Genomic DNA, 18756 nt, shown 5'->3' with positions numbered 1-18756 from the left:
AACATTTTTTAACAAATGTCTGTTCCTTAGGTTTAATGCATGTACCGAGAGTAAATTGGGACTTCATCTTGATAACATCTTACTTTACTAGATCATGTTGCCATGTTGATGACAGAAAAAGTTCCGGTGGAACAACTTGCATGATTTTGCAAATTGCAAGGGAAGTCTGTGTTGATTCCTTCGCCAGTGAGTAAAACTAATTGTAAAACCCACAAGTCTTACTTTTATATATCTAGGATAACAGTATCGTCTTCCAAGATTCAATTATGATATCCTGACAACTCTAAAGACCAGTCTTCTCTATTGTTTACTTCCATTGGAGCCATTAGGTTTAGTTGTACATTTGACAAAAATATTCAGATACGATCCGAATGCAATGTGCCAACAAGATGGTCCTATAGCACAAGTTAACGCACGCACGAGTTCTCAAGCATGAACACCTCCTCAAAGTTTGCTAACCGGTTATTTAGGGATGTTAAGCCGAAATGGTCCTTAATCATGGCATTTGCATGTGGTTGTAGTTTGTGTAGCTAATCCAAGTTGCCCAGTGGAGTAACTTGTTGACGCTGGCAATCCAGTGGTGCACTAGACCTGCTAAAAACGCCATGAAAAACGATGAAGTAGTACAGACTAGAGTTTTATGTTGTGCTCTTGTTGATCAAGTTGGCCACGTTAGTCTATAAATGTAGTCAACTGCATGCCTAATTAGTGATTGAGCCATGTGGTTTCGGGAGATGAGCAATTTAGAATTGCAAGAAGCCACTAAATCTAGGGAAACAAATTGCATCATAATGTCATATGTTAGCCAAGTTGCTCCTGGAAGCAATGTTAGCCAGCCGAAAGGTGACACCAAAGCTTAAGCTTGCTGTTTCTTTTTAAAATAGTATTGCAGAATGTTTAATATTGAGTTATCTACTGCTCTCTCAGTTCGCAAATATAGGAAGTTCTATTTTTTTTCTGAATCGAATGTATATAGACATATTTTAGTGTGTTTGTTCACTTGTTTCAGTCCGTATGTAGTCCATAGTGAAATATCTAAAACATCTTATATTTGTAAATAGAGGGAGTATATATTAGGAACAATATGGTGTGATTCCTAGTTACCACATGATTGTAGCTTCAAGAAGATTGGTTTGAACAGGAAGATGATGCACCCTGCCCTATAGCTGTCGAAATCAGAAAAGACACCTGAATGAAAAATACACAATTCCTGGTGACATTTACCAAAACTCCAAAATGCAAGCATGCAGGTGAAACATTTTACATTTAGATGGTTAGGTACCCTGCCCAACATCAATTTTTTTTTTGCCTCACCTGAGACGGCACCTGGGTCAGATTTGCTGGCTTTTGCATGTGGATCTGACCAAATACTCCAAGTTGCGCAAGCAAACAACATGCCATACATGTAATCCAGTGGCTTAACGCCCTAACCTCGTTGATAGGATCAAGGCAGAACAAACGAGTCATCTGTCCTCTTCTCGCGCCTTCCTCAGGTTTGGACTTTCCAGCCAGTTGGTCCGGAACAGTTGTCTTCTATTTGCGATTTGATTTGAAGCTACTTTCTTGGGACTTTCTTGGGATTTGCTCCTGTAATCTAAAAAGCTTGCAGATTCAGCATAAAAAAGGCAGCGCCATTATCGCGTGGATCTCCTAACCAATTGACAAAACGATATGACATTAGTATATATACTCCTATATTATTATCATATGCACACTAGTGGAGTTTCATAAACTGTGCTTGCCCTCCAACGCCATTTGAACAGGTCCCTCCAGAAATGTCGCCGTCGCTTCAACCTACTGTGCACACCCTTGACGAAAGTGTCCCGATCACTCCAACAACAAATCAAATCAACCGATCATTCCACAAACAAACACACAAACACGTACTGGTTCAGTCAATGTAACAATTGCTAAACCTATTTGCAGTTGTCGTGTACTCCCTCCGTAGAAATATAAGAGCGTTTATAAACTCCCTTTAGTGATCTAAACGCTCGATCTATCTATAAACGCTCTTATATTTCTCCACGGAGGGAGTCCTTCCTAGTGAAACAGACCTCGTCAAGCAAGCATGCACACTTTCTATCCGAGTGTCACTGTCAGCGAACCTACTGAATCTTCAGACAGGTCTTGTTTACAAACCAGTTTCAGATAACAAATCCTCCGGGTGGAATTATGATCTTGGGAGATCGGAGCTGTGATGTCAACACCAGCGCGTACGGTGGAGCGGACCAAACGTGCAAGTACCTTGACCTTATCTGCGAGTGCATGGAGCACGTGAACGAACGCCTTCTTCTCAACACCACCGGCCGGAAGTTCACACCATTATATATGCCGGTTTCTTCTGCTTGTACACACGACAGCCAGTCGAGAAAGAAGAGCCGGGAAGAGAACAGAGGTTTGAGGTATGCCTTGACCAGAAATTCCACTTCTCTATAAGCTTGGTGTTCCTCTGCGCTTGTGAGCGTATGTTTAACTATCAAGCTCTTCTTCTGTGGGTAGTGAGCAGTAATGGAGCAACCGAATCAATGGCTGACGCAGACGGTAAGCGCATTTGGTCCTAATTACTTGTGGCATCTGAAAGTTAACATGCTGTGAATTTGAGGTATAAGCTCTTCTTGCAATGGCTGGTTTCAGGAACAGGAGGAGCTGGCGTACATGTATCAGCAAGAAGGGGTTCCCGTGCCCGGCATGGAGCAACAGTTCGCGGAGCCGCCGCTGCCTGGCCATCAAGAGCAGTACTACACGCCGCCGATGGCGACCCCGTCGTTCCATCCATCTCGCAGCTCCGATTTCCCGAGCTTTGGAGGCTCGTCGTCGTTGCCGAACCTGCCGTTCGGATCGACGACGGTGAAGAACGAGCTGGGGCAGCCGTCTCCGCCGCCGCCATCGTCCAACTTCCTCTCCTTCGGCGCCGGCCAGGCTGGCACCCTGAACTTCTCGGGAGGCGCCTGGCAGCACGACGGCGTGGAAGGGACGATGCAGCTGCAGGCGCCGGAGAGGCGGAGCAGGGCGCCAGCGAACGCGCAGGAGCACGTCATCGCCGAGCGCAAGCGACGGGAGAAGCTGCAGCAGCAGTTCGTGTCCTTGGCCACCATCGTCCCCGGCCTCAGGAAGGTGCGTGACAAGGAAACGTGGCTGCATTCACGTGGTCACCACACCAACTGCCCGCGGCGAGCTCCATTAGTTACCCTTCGCCATTGTTTTCAGACAGACAAGATCTCTCTGCTGGGGAGCACCATCGACTACGTGAAGCAGCTGGAGGACAAGGTGAGGGCGCTGGAGGAGCAAGGCTCGCGGAGGTCGTCGGAGTCCACCACCGTCTTCGAGAGCAAGTGCCGCATATCCGCCGCCGACAACGACGCAGCAGGACCCAGCGGGTCCGGGGACGCGGCCGAGGACTCGAGCCCGGCCGTCGAGGCCAGCATCCGGGGGCACACGGCGCTCCTGAAAATCTGCTGCAAGGAGAGGAGAGGGGTGCTGGTGATGGTCCTCTCCGAGCTCGAGAACCAGGGCCTCTCCATCATAAACACCAACGTCGTCCCGTTCACCGACTCCTGCCTCAACATCACCATCACGGCCAAGGCAAGGCTTCTCTTCCATTGCGCAAATGCGGTTGTAGCTTGCAAGAAAATAAGCTTCTGATGCATGATCCGAAGATTGACATGTTGAGTTTTGTGCAGATCGAAGAGGGCTTCTCGTCCGCGGCTGAGCTCGTGAGGAACCTGACGGTGGCTCTCAGAAGTTTCAGCTGAAAGTAGAATGCAAGCGATTTGTACAGATCTTTAATTTCTGAGTTTGGTAACGGTGTCCATTTCTAGCAGTGTTGTGTGAAGTCTGTAACCATTTCAGTTTACCATTTATGTGACTAACCAGATCTCCTCCTCTGATTTCGTGTTCTAATGTATTCTATTGGATGAATGTTCTAATTCGGATTCCCCACAAAGACAAACACTTCTTCGGTACACCCCTAAACACATAAACGACTTAGATTAGCCCATACTTCTTCATAAGAAAGCGCATGATGGTCATATGTTAGAAACTCTTTGCCCGATGTATATGTATACACTGTACAGAGAACGGGGGCACACCCCCTCGACAACCAATCAGCCACCGTTAGCAAACCAACATGTGATTGGATAGTTAGAGGGACAGTGGTATCCCCAGCCCACTAGGATTCAAGTCCTAGTGCTCGCATTATTCCTGGATTTATTTTAGGATTTCCGGCGATGCATTTTCAGTGGAAGAAGATGTCCCCGTCGACAACGAGGCGCCTATGATGACTTCGGCTCAGTTTCTCGAAGGTGGTCATAGGGGTAGGGTGTGCGTGTGTACATTTATAGGGATGAGAGTATGTGCGTATGTATGAGCGCTTGCATCTGCACTGTGTTAAAGAAAGAGGTAAATACAACGATGGTGCTTGAACTTGTCATCAATGTTCACTTTAGTGCCTGAACTTGAAAAATATGCCTAACTGGTTCTAAAACTTGACACGAACATGCAAATACGGTGCTAATCCTATCCATAGACGTAAAGCGCGTCAACGTGGCATCGTGTATGGCTGACGTGGCACTGACATGGCGTGGGGCCTACTTGTAGTTACAAAATAGAATTACTCGAGTACTATATATAACCCTATGACTAGTGGGCCCGCTTGTCAATAAGTAATTAGTAAGAAAAATAACATAAGAACGTAATGGACGGGCATCGAACCTGCATCCATCAAATATGTTTTCAAGTTAATGTCAGCCCCTCATCCTTAATGTATTTTAACTGAAAACTCCAGTATACATAAATGGGTTGCAGCCTGTGGCCCATTTTCCGCACATTATTTTTAATGTAAAAAGTATGTCGATAATAATCATAATAATAAAATCTAGATTTAAATATTCCTGTGTTACTAATAATTACTTTATGCTACAGAAATATCCGTGTGCACACAAAATAAAGATATAGAGGTATGTAATAAAATACCTTAAAAATGTTCCTGTAATTTTTAGAAATATTAACTTATTATTAGAAAATACTATTTTAAATATAATCCATGAGTGTTTAATTGTTTTTGTAAATACTAACATATAAAATATATTTTATAAATAATAATTAAATATTTCTAAATATTACAGGAATATGTTTTAATTTTTTATTTTATTTTGTATAGTATACCTCTATATATTAACTTTGTATGCACATTGATATTTGTGTGGCATGAGGTACTTTATTATAACATTTGAATATTTGAATCTTACTTTTATTATTATGATTATTATTTACATATTTTTACATTTAAAAAAATAACGTGTGCGATATGGGCCACTGGCTGCGGCCCATTTCCAGACACAGGAGTTTCTCGCTTAGTATATTTTGACTGAGGCGCCAAATTTAACGAAAACGATTATGAGGTGTGGTGGCTTGCATTAGCAGCGTGTAATCGTCTTGCTGCTGGTGCGATACCTGACTGGCGCATTTTCCATTTTATTTATGCTAAGCTACTAACAGGCAGGGCCACTAGTCATAGAGATGTTTACTATTCAAGTAATTATGTTTCGTAGTTATAAGTGGACGAGACTTGCCTGCTCCCCGCGCGTGTGCCCATCCGCCGACTCCACCCCTTAAAATCAGGGGAAGATGATTAGATTAGAAAGGAAAAAGAAAAAAAAGGCAGTCGTAGGATAAAGTGGGAGCACGGATGGGAGCATGGGAAGGAAGCAAGCAAGCCTGATCCGTCATAAGTGGGCCCCACGCCATGTTTGTGGCACATCGGCCATATACGGTGCCACCTCGACGCACTTTACGTCTACGGGTGTGATTAGCACCGTATTTGCACGTTCGTGCCAAGTTTTAGGACCAGTTTGATATATTTTTCAAGTTTAGACACTAAATTGAACATCCGTGGCACATCCGTGCCAAGTTGAAGCACCACGGATGTATTTACCTCATAAAGAAAACAGCCACCGTTAGGCAACGTGATAATGTACCTCTTTCTCGTTCTTTTCTTCTTTCTTCTTTCCTCTTTTTCCTTTTTCCTTTCTCCTCATTTTTTCAAAAGAATTTGTTCTTTTTTCTTTTTTTCCCTTTTTTTAATTGTCTTGTTTGGTTTTTATTTTTTGTTTTTTGTTTTTTTTATTTTTCTGTTTCTGTTTTGTTTTTGTTTTTCTTTTGCAATGTGCGAACTTCCTTCAATTTCGCTTTTTAATCAATGAACTATTTTTCAAATTTTTGGATGCGTTTTCAAAATTGACGAGCAGGCAAGCTGGATCCGTTATAAGTGGGCCCCACGCCATGTCTGTGCCACATCGGCCATATACGGTGCCACCTCGACGCACTTTACGTCTACGGGTGTGATTAGCATCGTATTTGCACGTTCGTGCCAAGTTTTAGAACCAGTTCGATATATTTTTTAAGTTCAGACACTAAACTGAACATCTGTGGCACATCCGTGGCACATTCATGGCAAGTTGAAGCACCACGGGTGTATTTACCTCTTAAAGAAAACAACCACCGTTAGGCAACGTGATAATGTACCTCTTTCTCGTTCTTTTCTTCTTTCTTCTTTCCTCCTTTTCTTTTTTCCTTTCTCCTCATTTTTTCCAACAATTTTGTTCTTTTTTCTTTTTTCCCTTTTCTCAACAGTCTTGTTTGGTTTTTACTTTTTATTTTTCGTTTTCTTTTTTTTTCTGCTTCTGTTTTGTTTTTGTTTTTCTTTTGCAATGTGCAAACTTTTTTCAATTTCGCTTTTTTTAATCAACGAACTATTTTTCAAATTTGTGGATGCGTTTTCAAAATTGATGCACTATTTTAAAATTCAATATTGATGAACTTTGTTTGAAAATCGATGAACTTTCTCAAAATGGATGAACATTTTTCCAAATCAACGAGCCTTTTTTTAAAATCAATGAACTTTTTTAAAAAATGAATGAAATTTTTTCAAAGTCGATGATTTTTTTTTCAAAATCGATGAACTTTTTTCAAGTCCTTCAACTTCCTTTTCCAAAAATCATGAATTTTTCTCAATACTTTCATGGTATTTTCAATTTGTGTACATTTTGCAAATCCGCGAACATTTTTTCAAATCCGTGAACTCTTTTAAAGAGGGGACAATTCCATTTCTCCCCCTAACTTGAACCCACACTTGGCATTTATCCCTAATTTTCGAGTATGCTCAAAAATACCCCCCTTCCGTCTGGTACCGTTATAGGAATGCCCTTCCGTGCCATTTCCGTCAGGTCAAAGGGCTTTGACCGTCTCCATGGCGTTTCTTGGACAATTATACCCCTCCTTACAAGTGGGGCCAATCAAGAAAAAAAATAAAGACCTGTCAATAGGGACTAGTCAAATTGGAGTTGGGGGCCCACATGTCATTGTCTCTTTAAGATATTTATTACCTGTTTTGGTTACTAGAGTGTCCATGGGTTAATGTAATAATTAACAGAGAGGGTTAGGCTAATTAAACAAGTTTTTAACGATAGTGGTTAAACACCGGCGCATGCACGAAGGCACGGCGGCGACATACACGAGGATGTTGGCGGTCTAGGTGCTGCAGAGTGGTCCTACGAGGCTGCTGGCGCGAATCCAGAGTGAACCTAGGTGGACGGAGAGCGTGGGGTGGCCGGGGGGACGGACATCAGTGAGCTCGAGCAGCGGCGACGAGGGCAGCGGGCGGCGGAGCTTGGAGCTCGCAGGAAGACGTACTCGGGGTCGTGCGGCTCCAAAGAAATGACAAGAATTACTTCAGGAAACCCCAAGGAACGCGAGAAATATGGCGTAGAGACCGAGGGCTCACCATGGCCGGAGATCGGCCGCAGCAGCGGTGGAACGGAGCCGAGGAAGAAGGAAAGGGGCGCCAGCGATTAGGGCTATCCCGGGCACCCTTCGGCGCGAAAACAAATTAAACTATGGCGAAGATCATGGACGCAATTTTTGAGCTCTGGGAGTCCGTTTGCCACACGCACGAAAGATGACGCCGACGGAGTTGGGGAAGAGAAGAAGTGCGCCGTCGATGCCGAGCCTTGGGGCCTCCCTCTGCGCTTCCTTCCGATAGAGCACCTCCCTCGTCGTGGAAAGCATTATCCCTCTCCAAATGGTTGGCCGTGGGGTGGACCTCGACGGCGCCCTGCCATGACCGCGCATCTGCTGAGCAGGGCGACGCCTCCCTTGGCCCCCGAGCGCAGGGCTCATCTCTCTAGGGTGCGGCAGGACGTCGCGGTCTCGCTATGGTCCTCTGGGAGCGCTCTATGGCCGCGAGTCTCCGGCGATGGCCGGAGCCTGAGCTCCTCTCTTCCGTTTCCCTATGCGTCAAAAGGTTGAAGGATGGCAGACCAGTACGGTGGGCCTCAATTTTTTTTTCTACTGATTGGCCCCACTTGTAAGGAGGGGTATAATTGTCCAAGAAATGCCATGGAGACGGTCAAAGCCCTTTGACCCGACGGAAACGGCACGGAAGGGCATTTCTATAACGGTACCAGACGGAAGATGGGTATTTTTGAGCATACTCGAAAATTAGGGGTAAATGACAGGTGTGGGTTCAAGTTAGGGGGAGAAATAGAATTGTCCCTTTAAAGAGATGAACTTTTTTTCAAAAAAGCCAACGGTCAAAGGTCCAACATGTCAATGGTCAACTTGTCGCAGGTCAACTAAGAAGAAGTTTTTTTTGACCGAACCATGTAGAAGCTATTGAGCGTATCATGTTCATGAAGTTCAAAACTGTGGTCGCTCTTTTAGAAAAATGTTTCTGTTTTGAGATTCTGGGGAATTTTGAAAGACACAAACAGTTTTTTGAAATTTCTGTACAATTTTATAAAATGTGAATATTTGTAGTTTCTTGATTTTTTTAAAGGTGGACATTGTTTGAGATTTGAACAAATGTCTGTGCATGGCATCATCTATTTGTGAATATTGTGCAAGCTCGCTCGCCCACTCGCCAACTTTGCACGCTCGCTCGCCCACGAATTTGAAAACAGTTTATAAATTTGAAAAGGTTAAGAAAGTTCGAAATACAGTTCATGAATTTGAAAAATATCCATGAATTAAATTTTAAAAAGTCCATGAATTTGAAAAACGTTCACAAGTTTGGAAAAAAGTTTGTGAATTTTAAAATTGTTATGATTTAAAATTTTAAAAAGATCATGATTTTGAAAATCATTTATGAATTTTAAAAAATTTCACGAGTAAATTAAAAAAATCATGAATTTGCAAAATGTTCAAGAGTTTGCAAAATGTTCACAAACTTGGAAATAGTTTACAGATCTAGAAAAATGTTTCATGATTTTCTTAAAAGTTCAGAAACTCAAAAGAAAGTTCGTGAAAAATAAAAGGGAAAAGGGGAAAAAGAAATTTAAAAAAGAAAAAGAAAGAGAAAAAAAGGAGCAAAAACCGTGCATGAAAAATCAAAAGAAAATTGCCTGAAAAAATCATGCAGAACCAGAACCGGAAATGTAAGAAAAAGAAGTGGAATCATGTACGGCAAGTTACCTATCCAAGCTGGTAATTGTGGTCGGGAATAAACCTATTGGTACTGAGTTCGAATCTCAAGTGTTGCAATATATTTTGAAGCTAAAAAAGGAAAAGAAATGTAAATGGGAAGAACCCAGTATTTTTTTTGCGGGAAACATAGAGCTTTATTCAATCAAAGCCGGATCTAGCACGATGAGCCATCAGGCTCGTAACTAGGAAGCCGGGAGGAGAGTTCATCCAACAATCAGTCGCTCCCAGTGTGCTTGCATGCTTTGCACAAAGGTCCGCTGGGTTGTTAGCTTTGTCTCATTACATGATGAACATCAAAACTAAGAAAAGTTGAGGCTAGCCCTTCAATTTCGAGGAGAATAGGCGCTATGACAGAGCGTGAAAATTGTCGCGAGTTCCAGAGCTGTACCAGCTCCAGGCAATCTACTTCAAACACTACTTGCGAAAAGCCTCAAAGCTTGCCGAAAATGACTTCGTCTCGTAGAGCTAGTGCTTCTGCAATGAGCGGATCCGTGACATTATGGTGCGGCTTGCTCCAGGTAGCAACAAAGGCGGATGAGGTTCGAGCAAGACCCCCCGCTCCACTGCTGTTTTCAGTCAGCGAGACGGTAGCGTCCGTATTTATCTTTAGCCACTCTGGGTCGGGCGGTCTCCAACCATAACCAGGCATGATCCTGGTATGTTCATCGGGAAGCTCTAGCAGCATTAGAGCTTCTCTGATCCGCTTCAGGGACTGGCGTGGATGCATGCTCTCTTTGTCATGTGTTATGTTGTTACGAGAAGTCCATATAGCCCACATGACAGTGATGATCTTCGGCCGGTCCCCTTCATTGATGCGTGTGTCACATAAAATATCCTTGCACCAAGTGGTCGGATGTAGGTGTGGCAACTTGACATTGAGCCATTTCCTAGCTTCCGTCCAGAAGCTTTGAGCATGGGAACACTTGATGAGAGCGTGCACCATGTCTTCGTCTGCACCCTTGCAAATCTTGCATCGGGCCATAGTTGCAATGTGCCTGTGTTTCAGTGTTGATTCAACCGGCAAGATGCCACGAAGAACCCGCCACCAAAAGACACGGACTTTGGGTAGCACCTTGAGCTTCTAGAGTCGAGTCCATAACTATTTGTCATTCTCAGAAGTTTCAGTAATCATCCATTCCTCTAGAGCTAACTGCTCGTTGCGAGTCATTAGAGCACGATACGCAGATTTTACAGTATAGGATCCCGGCCTCTCATGAGCCCATGCCCAGAAGTTGTCACCACCACCTTGCCTGAGAGGTAAATTCAAGATTGCATTGGCGTCCGGTGGTGTGAAATTACTCCTTATGAGATCAGCTTTCCAGCTCCACTTGTCTGTATCAATAAGGTCTGAAACTGTGTGAAGATTAGCACTCCCAATTTGAACTGAGGGCTGTAGAGATAGCTTTCCAGGTAGCCACCGGCCAGTCCAAATTTTCACAGAGGTGCCATCACAAATTCGCCATAGCAAGCCGGCTTCTAGTGCCCTCCTCCCAGCCATAATTCCCTTCCATGTCGCGGAAGCGCTTCGTGGCACAGAGGCACTCATGAAATCGGAGGTTGGAAAATAGCGTCCTTTTAGAACCCTAGAGCACAAGGACTCTGGGTCTGTCATCAATCTCCAGCCGTGTTTCCCCAACAACGCAATGTTGAAGCATTACAAGTCACGGAAACCCATTCCTCCTTTGAGTTTAGGAAGTGACAAGGACTTCCAGTCTATCCAGTGCAGAGATTTGCGATCGATGGAATTGTTCCACCAATATCTTGCCATCGGCGACGAGATGCTCTTATAGACTTTCTTAGTTAACTTGAAGCAACTCATTGTAAACGTCGGAATGGACTGGGCAACTGACTTTAGCAAGACTTCCCTTGCCGCGCAAGAGATCAAACGCTCAGTCCCGCCATTCATCCTTGATCACACCCGTTCGCCAATGAAGTCAAAGGTCCCGAAAGTGATCCGACCCACTGCAGTAGGTAGGCCCAAGTATCTCTCATTGTAAGCCTCGACCGAAACGCCCAATGTTGCCTTCAGGGCAGCTCTAACTGGATCTGGCATGTTTGGGCTGAATAAGATGTAGCTTTTGTCCATGTTCACACATTGGCCTGAGCACAATCCATAGATGTCCAGTATATTATTTAACCTAGCAGCACTCTCCACCTTTGCATTCATGAAGATGAGACTATCATCTGCGAATAGCAGATGGTTGATCCAAGGTGAGTGCATGCTAACCCGAATCCCTCTGTCAACCTGAGCTCCACCAAAACTGTTGAGTAATGTGGTGAAGCCTTCTGCACAGAGAAGAAACAAATAGGGTGACACAGGGCAGCCTTGTCGCAATCCCCTGGAGGGAGTGAAGTATGGCAAGAGCTCTCCGTTCACACGAACTGCAAATCGGACTGATGAAACACACTTCAAGATCAGCCGAACAAAAGAGCCACTGAAACCCAATTTAGACATGATAGCCTCAAGATAGTGCCATTCAACGCGATCGCAAGCTTTCATCATGTCCAGTTTGACAGCACAACCGAAATTCTTTCCTTTTTTCCTTCTTTTCATTGCATGCACACTTTCATGTGCTATGAGCACGTTATCAGTGATGAGTCGCCCTGTTACAAAAGCACTTTGCTCCTTGCTCACGATATCATTCAGAAAGCCCCTTATCCTGTTAACAATACACTTTGCTGCGATTTTGTACAAGATAGGACAAAGGGAAATGGGTCTATATTGCTTAATGCTTTGAGGGTGTTGTACCTTAGGAATTAGTGTAATGGATGTATCATTCATTTCCTTCGGTAGTTCACCCCCATTTAGGAATCCAAGCACCGCCGGGATAATGTCGTCCTTAAGGATTGACTAGTGCCTCTGAAAGAAGCCCGCGGTGAAACCATCCACTCCCGGTGCTTTAGATGGCGCCATCTGAAACATCGCTGTTTTGACCTCCTGTGCAGTGTAGGCCATATCAATGTGCACGTTCATTTGATCAGACACGCGGGTTGGAACTAAGTCCAAAAGCCCATCCATGGGGTTGAAGCCTTGCGAAGTGTATAGGGCTTGATAAAACTGTTGGACTTCACTCTGATCGTCATCCGGCGTTTGACAAACAGAGCCGTCATCACGTACAAGTCTCTCGATCTTATTTATACGTCTTCTCATGGCCGCTTGGGCATGAAAGAACTTTGTATTCCGATCACCGTGACGCAACCAGGGTACTCTCGACCTCTGTCGCATCCAAATCTCCTCCTGACGAAGAGCCTCTCTCAGCTTCTTTGTTGTGGCCTTCTCTTCATCGGATGGGCCTCGGCCAATAGCCTGGCTACGCAGGCGATCCAGCTTTGCCCGAAGTTTCTTAATGGTGGCAGTAAGACTGCCAAACTCTCTCACACCCCATGCAGCTAATGACTCTTGCATGTTCTGAAGTGCGTTAAGCACACCGGCCAAAGCTTGCTGACCTGACCCCCATTGCCAATTTTCCAAAACCACCTGGTCGTAGTCTGCATGGGTTTGCCATACTTCCTCATAGCGAAAAGGCTTCGCTCCTCTTGTCCTGTACGCAGACACTTGCTTCTTTAGCTTCACAAGCACGAATCAATGATCTGACTCGGTCGTACTGATGTGTCTCACTTGCGTACAACCATACAGGTGAAGTAGGTCTGGGTTCCCAAAGGCTCTATCCAGCCTAGCTTTCACATTATCAACACCCGGCTGTCCATTATCCCATGTGTACTCTACCCCAGTCCATTCCAGGTCCTGGAACAAGCAATCATCAGTAGCCTCTCGGAATGCTTGCATCTGCCACTATGGCCGAACAGCTTGCGAGAAATGTTCTGAGGCAAAAAAGTGTCTCATTAAAGTCACCCACACACATCCAAGGCGCGTGTGGCAATGCCTTTAGCGTACGCGGAAATCTCCAGCTATGGTGTCGATCTGCTGCTCTAGGGGCTCCATAGAATCTCGTGAATCGCCACGGGCTCGAATCTGGATCACTTGTCTGCACCATCACATCAATATGGCCAGAACTATAGTTCTTGAGCTCAACCTTGACATCGGCTGACCAGAATAGTGCAACTCCTCCACTCAATCCCTCACTGCTTACAGCGAAACAGCCTGCGAAACCGAGTGTGGTCTTCAAGTTTTCAACTCGTTTTGCCAAGATTTTCGTCTCCATCAAAAAGAGGAGACCGGTCCCTTCCTGCTTCAAGATGCTGTGAAGCTCTCGAATTGCTGTTGGGTTCCCAAGCCTGAGGCAGTTCCAGCTGAGGCAATTCATTGCGAAGGGCAGGGCTGCACCGCAGCCTCTGCCGAATGCCCAGAGTTGACCGGGGTTGGTTTTTTCTTCTTGGGTACTCTCTCCCCATCTGCATCGACAGAAGAGTTGCTGGGATCCTCCTCTGTAGCTTTTGCGGATTGGTCACCAGGTGCCACTCCAAATGCCTCATTGGTCAGCAAGGGTACAACGACCCTCCTATACACATGTTTGTTAGCCCAGTAGAAAGCCTATAACCTGCACCAAAGAGGAGTTGGTCAACTATAGGACATATACATACAAAAGTGGATACGGTCTGTGAGAGGTCTATATTGCCCTTTATACGTTTAGTGGAAGAGGTGTACCAAAGCGAGACTCAACAAAGAAATGTTCTAATCTGAAATAAAATGGGTAAATGGATGTGGAAACTTATGAATTCCTATATACCGCTCATAGCAGGAGTGAAGGTGAAAGTCTTTTGATCCCGAGCTCACGTGCTCTCCGGTGAACAGTAAAAATAAAAATAGTAAAGAAACTTCAAAAAATCTGAATTTTTGTGTGATAAACATTCATGAATGTTACGACTGGTGTAATTTTTTTCATGAAATGACATTCCTGGAGGTTTGGGAAAAAACAAATTGATGCTCCAATATTCTTCCAACAAGTCTTTTCGGAGCTTCTCTTGTATTTCCAGACCTCCATGAATATCATTTCGTCACACAAATTTGTACATGACTGAAGAATTCATCAATATTATACTAAAATGTTTGCAATTTTTTGAAATTTTTAAATATTTTTCAATACTATATTATACTCTACAGTGGGCTTGGGGTATCAGCACCCTCCTAACTATCCACCCGCTGGTTGCTTCTTTTTTTTCAAGGTTTTGTTTGTTTATTTTCTTCTATTTTCCATTTCGTGGAATATGTGAATATTTTTCAAAATTATATGAATATCTTCTCTAATATGTATGAACAAAAATTCTCAAATATGTGAACTTTTAAAATACACATTTATTTTCTTTTATATCCATGATTTATTTTAAAATGAGATGAATATTATTTATTCATGTAGGTTGGTCGTTGTAAGTTCGTCTCCACCCTTGGTCCTCCTCCATTTGGTTCTTTCCCTCATGTACACCATACCTCCCATGTCCCTACTAACTCAATCAAATCAAATTTTACTAAAACATCAACTAAATCAAAACTTTCCTTGTGGACCCCTACCCATACTTAAATCAAATCAAATCTTACCAATATCTCAACTCAAATTTCCCTGTGTTCCCCTATCCATACCCAAATTAAATTAAATCTTACCAAAACCTCAACTAAATCAAAGCTTTCATTGTCTTCCCCAACCCATACTCAAATCAAATCTTACCAAAATCTCAACTAAAATTTCCATGTGTTTGCCTAAGCGGTTCTACAGCTCCGGGGTTCTACAGCTGCTTCCTAGCGGTAAATTTTTGTCTTGAAATGACATTTCTAGCAGCAAAACAACCCAAGAAAAACAGATGGATGCAAGGAAGACCAAAACTGCCAAAACTTCTACAAAAGAACTCTAATTACGACGAACACAAGCTTGATGGAAAGCTAACGATAAGAGTTGTCAAGGGGGGTATGCCTATGAAATGGTGTGAAACCGCCATCAGTGAAGAACCGACACAAACGCCAACATCGAATACACAAGAGATGATGCATGCGAACTCTATTTTTGATGAGCTTAAGCTTGTCACGAAGACGACCATAAGCTCAAAAACTCACACAGAGAAAAGCCAAACAAGAACCAAGATAGAAGATGCCAAGGATGCAATGGTTTAGCTTTCTACGAATGATACGATCAAGCTACTCACTTGAGAGCCCCCCTTGATAATACGGCCATCGATCCTATAACCTGGTCTCCTGATTAACACCATGAGACCGGTTCAAAGGATCAATATAGTTGACTAGAGGGGGGTGAATAGGCAACTAACAATTTTTAGCTTTTCTTTAACAATTTAAACTTTGCATCAAAGTAGGTTGTCTAGATATGCAACTAAGTGAGCAACCTATATGATGCAACAAAGATAAGTACACAAGCAAGCAAGAGATATATCACAAATAAGCTTGCACAAGTAAAGGCATGAGATAACCAAGAGTGGAGCTGGTGGAGACGAGGATGTGTTACCGAAGTTCCTTGCCTTTGAGAGGAAGTACGTCTCCATTGGAGCGGTGTGGAGGCACAATGCTCCCCAAGAAGCCACTAGGGCCACCGTATTCTCCTCACCCCCTCACACAATGCGAGATGCCGCGATTCCACTATTGGTTCCCTTGGAGGCGGCGACCGAACCTTTACAAACAAGGTTGGGGCAATCTCCACAACTCAATTGGAGGCTCCCAACGACACCATGAAGCTTCACCACAATGGACTATGGCTCCGCGGTGACCTCAACCGTCTAGGGTGCTCAAACACCCAAGAGTAACAAGATCCGCAATGGATTAGTGGGGGGAATCAAATTTCTCTTAGTTGAAGTGTAGATCGGGGCCTTCTCAACCACTCCCGAGCAAATCAACAAGTTTGATTGACTAGGGAGTGAGATCGGGCGAAAATGGAGCTTGGAGCAGCAATGGAGCTTAGGGTTGGAAGAGGTGGTCAACTAGAGGAAGAAGACACCCCTTTTATAGCCGAGGACAAAAATCCAACCGTTATCCACCTACCACCCCACGACCAGTGGTACTACCGCCCCAGACCAGCGGTACTACCGCAAGGCCATGCGGTACTACCGTGAGGAACCGTGGTACTACCGCAGCAGCAGCAGTAGCTAGGGCAGACTTGTAGCACATGGGCTGAGGACGGTACTGCCGCAGGCGCGGTACTACCTCTCCCCCTTGAGGTACTACCGCAAGGCAGGAAACCCCTAGCCTGGGAAGAGCGCGGATGAGTAAAAATACATCCGTGCCTACTTCCGCTGGAAAATGGACGAAGCAAAAATCCGACACAGTACTACCGCAGAGGAGCGGTACTACCGCTTGGCAGCTGAGCCAGGCCGCGTGCGGTACTACCGCGCAAGGGATGCGGTACTACCGTGGTGGCGCGGATGTAAAAAATTACATCCGCCCCTACTACCGTGATGGAGCGGTACTTGGCCTGGGGGCCACGGTACTACGCTCCGGAGGAGCGGTACTACCGTGGGCACCTGCGGTACTACCGCGCCGTAGTACGGTACTACCGTTGGTGCCTGCGGTACTACCGCTCCAGGGAGCAGTACTACCGCAAGCCCATCAACAGCAACCAGGACAAGGCAAAGAGGATAAACGGAGGATGCTCCAAAGTGCAGGGGAAAGGTGGAGACAAGGAAGAAAACATGTACGTGATGATTCCACCCTAACCTTTCCGACGCGGACCCCCTCTTAATAGTACGGCTTTCCTACGACTCAAATCCACCAAAAAGAAACGTAGAAAAACGCCGTCTTCAATAGTCTTCGAGGGACACCAAACCGTCTTGTGCCTAGCGATGAAACATCTGGGAAACTCAAGACACACGATTAGTCCGCAAAAGCATTGTCATCAATCACCAAAACACCTTAGGGATAAATATGCCCTTACAATCTCCCCAGTTTTGGTGGATTGATGACAATACGGGATTTGCACAAAGGGAAATAATATTAAGCAAACGCAAACCCCTCCTCTCTAGAATATAGACGGGCTCCCCCTAGATGTGTGCCAACTAGATGGGTGCTTTGGACTGCACGACACACATACTAGGATCAAAGCTCCCCCTATATTATAGAGACAAGGCATATCTTGCAATAGTAAGGCTAACACTAGACAAGATAGCAAATACGAGCATAGCATAAGTAGCACAATCATAAGCTCACTAAGATAGAATAGAGTGCAAATGTCTTACACCATATGAAGGATAAGTCTCAAAGGCGCAAACCAAACCAAAGCAAATGAGGTCCAAACAACAAAGCAAACACACCAAACACGACACACGACTCGCAAGGATGCAAATCCCTACACTCTCTCCCCATTTGGCATCGACACGCCAAAAAGGCAGAGAGGACACCTACACACAAGGGGTGGCTCAGGCAGAGAAATCATCCCAACACTCCTCGTGCTCCGCGTCAGACTCGGCAGTGGGGACGGTCTCCTTGATGTCCTCCTCAAAACTAGTCCACTTGAAGCCTTGCTTCGCCATCCATGCAGCCTCTAGCATGATGGCATCCTCAGAACCGCCAGAGACGTCCTCTCCAAAGAGCCTCATAACCTTCTTGTCGCGGCGGCGACTCTCCTTGGATGCCACGTGAGTCCTGTACTGCCCCTTTGCTTGCATGCAGAAAAGAGTCTTCATCTTGTCCTTCAATTTCTTGGCCCACGAGGGCTCAGAGGAAGGTTGGGAAGACCTAGCAGCACGGTCCTCAGCAACATCCTCTGCTTGAGCCTCCTCCTCATCAACACCCCTCCTAGCAGCAGACGCCTCAGCACGAGTAGTAGTGTTGGCCCAGTTGGGCTTGACGCGGAGACTGATGGACTCATGCCGAATCCAGTCTGGAGCAAGGAACTCATCACCAGGGTACAACTTCTCCCAAGTCGTGGAGATCAACAGAAACAGGTATGGTCCATAGATAGGTACCTTGCGGGTGTATACCGCAAACCGAAGCTCACACCACATGATGTGTGAGACATCAAGTGGCTGAGTCTGAGGCGTACGTGCCTCCTCGCACAGGAGCATCATGTCCACTAGATAGGCATGAACCTTGTCCTTGTTGCCAATGCGAGGGAACAGAGTGTTGCGGAAGATGTGATGCATGATATCCAGAAAAGAGTTTAGCACCCAAGTCGACTTGCCACTGGGAAGCACCTTCTCAACATAGAACGGCTGAAGCTTGTTCTTGCTAGCAGACTCATAATTGGCATGGGGGCGAACACCAACGGGTGTGTGGAGCCCGTCATCAGGAACGTGGAGTAGATCCATGAACTCCTTCCAGGTAGCAGTCAACTGACGGCCATTGGTCATCCAGGTCATCCTCCGCTCATCCCCGGGGTGAAAGTG

At 45.1% G+C, this 18756-nt stretch overlaps 1 protein-coding gene across 4 annotated transcripts; it reads left to right on the top strand.

Moving 5' to 3' along the window:
- Positions 1 to 2292: 2292 nt before the first annotated feature.
- LOC125554057 (transcription factor bHLH19-like) lies at positions 2293 to 3882 on the top strand. Of its 4 annotated transcripts, none has more exons than XM_087519758.1 (5): positions 2293 to 2402; positions 2500 to 2541; positions 2635 to 3114; positions 3212 to 3582; positions 3681 to 3882. In XM_087519758.1, the coding sequence occupies exons 2-5, from the start codon at positions 2526 to 2528 to the stop codon at positions 3750 to 3752; spliced, it is 939 nt and encodes a 312-aa protein (XP_087375884.1). In that variant the 5' UTR covers positions 2293 to 2402; positions 2500 to 2525; the 3' UTR covers positions 3753 to 3882. The 4 variants fall into 4 exon arrangements, with proteins under 4 accessions (XP_087375884.1, XP_087375882.1, XP_087375883.1 ...); XM_087519756.1 differs by having other exon boundaries at positions 3208 to 3582; XM_087519755.1 differs by having other exon boundaries at positions 2351 to 2541; positions 3208 to 3582.
- The last annotated feature ends 14874 nt before the right edge of the window (positions 3883 to 18756 follow it).

Source organism: Triticum urartu, chromosome 4A (genome assembly GCF_056163025.1).
Source record: "Triticum urartu cultivar PI428250 chromosome 4A, HENAU_Tu73, whole genome shotgun sequence".
Lineage (NCBI taxonomy): Eukaryota > Viridiplantae > Streptophyta > Magnoliopsida > Poales > Poaceae > Triticum > Triticum urartu.
This window is presented reverse-complemented; position numbering and strand designations above follow the sequence as displayed.

What these genes read in the sequence shown, in the direction of transcription:
- LOC125554057 (XM_087519756.1), top strand. Translation starts at nt 2,509, where the DNA reads ATGGAGCAACCGAATCAATGGCTGACGCAGACG. An exon ending in ATCAATGGCTGACGCAGACG is followed by an intron (nt 2,542 to 2,634) that starts GTAAGCGCATTT and finishes GGCTGGTTTCAG; the next exon opens with GAACAGGAGGAGCTGGCGTA. An exon ending in ACATCACCATCACGGCCAAG is followed by an intron (nt 3,583 to 3,680) that starts GCAAGGCTTCTC and finishes AGTTTTGTGCAG; the next exon opens with ATCGAAGAGGGCTTCTCGTC.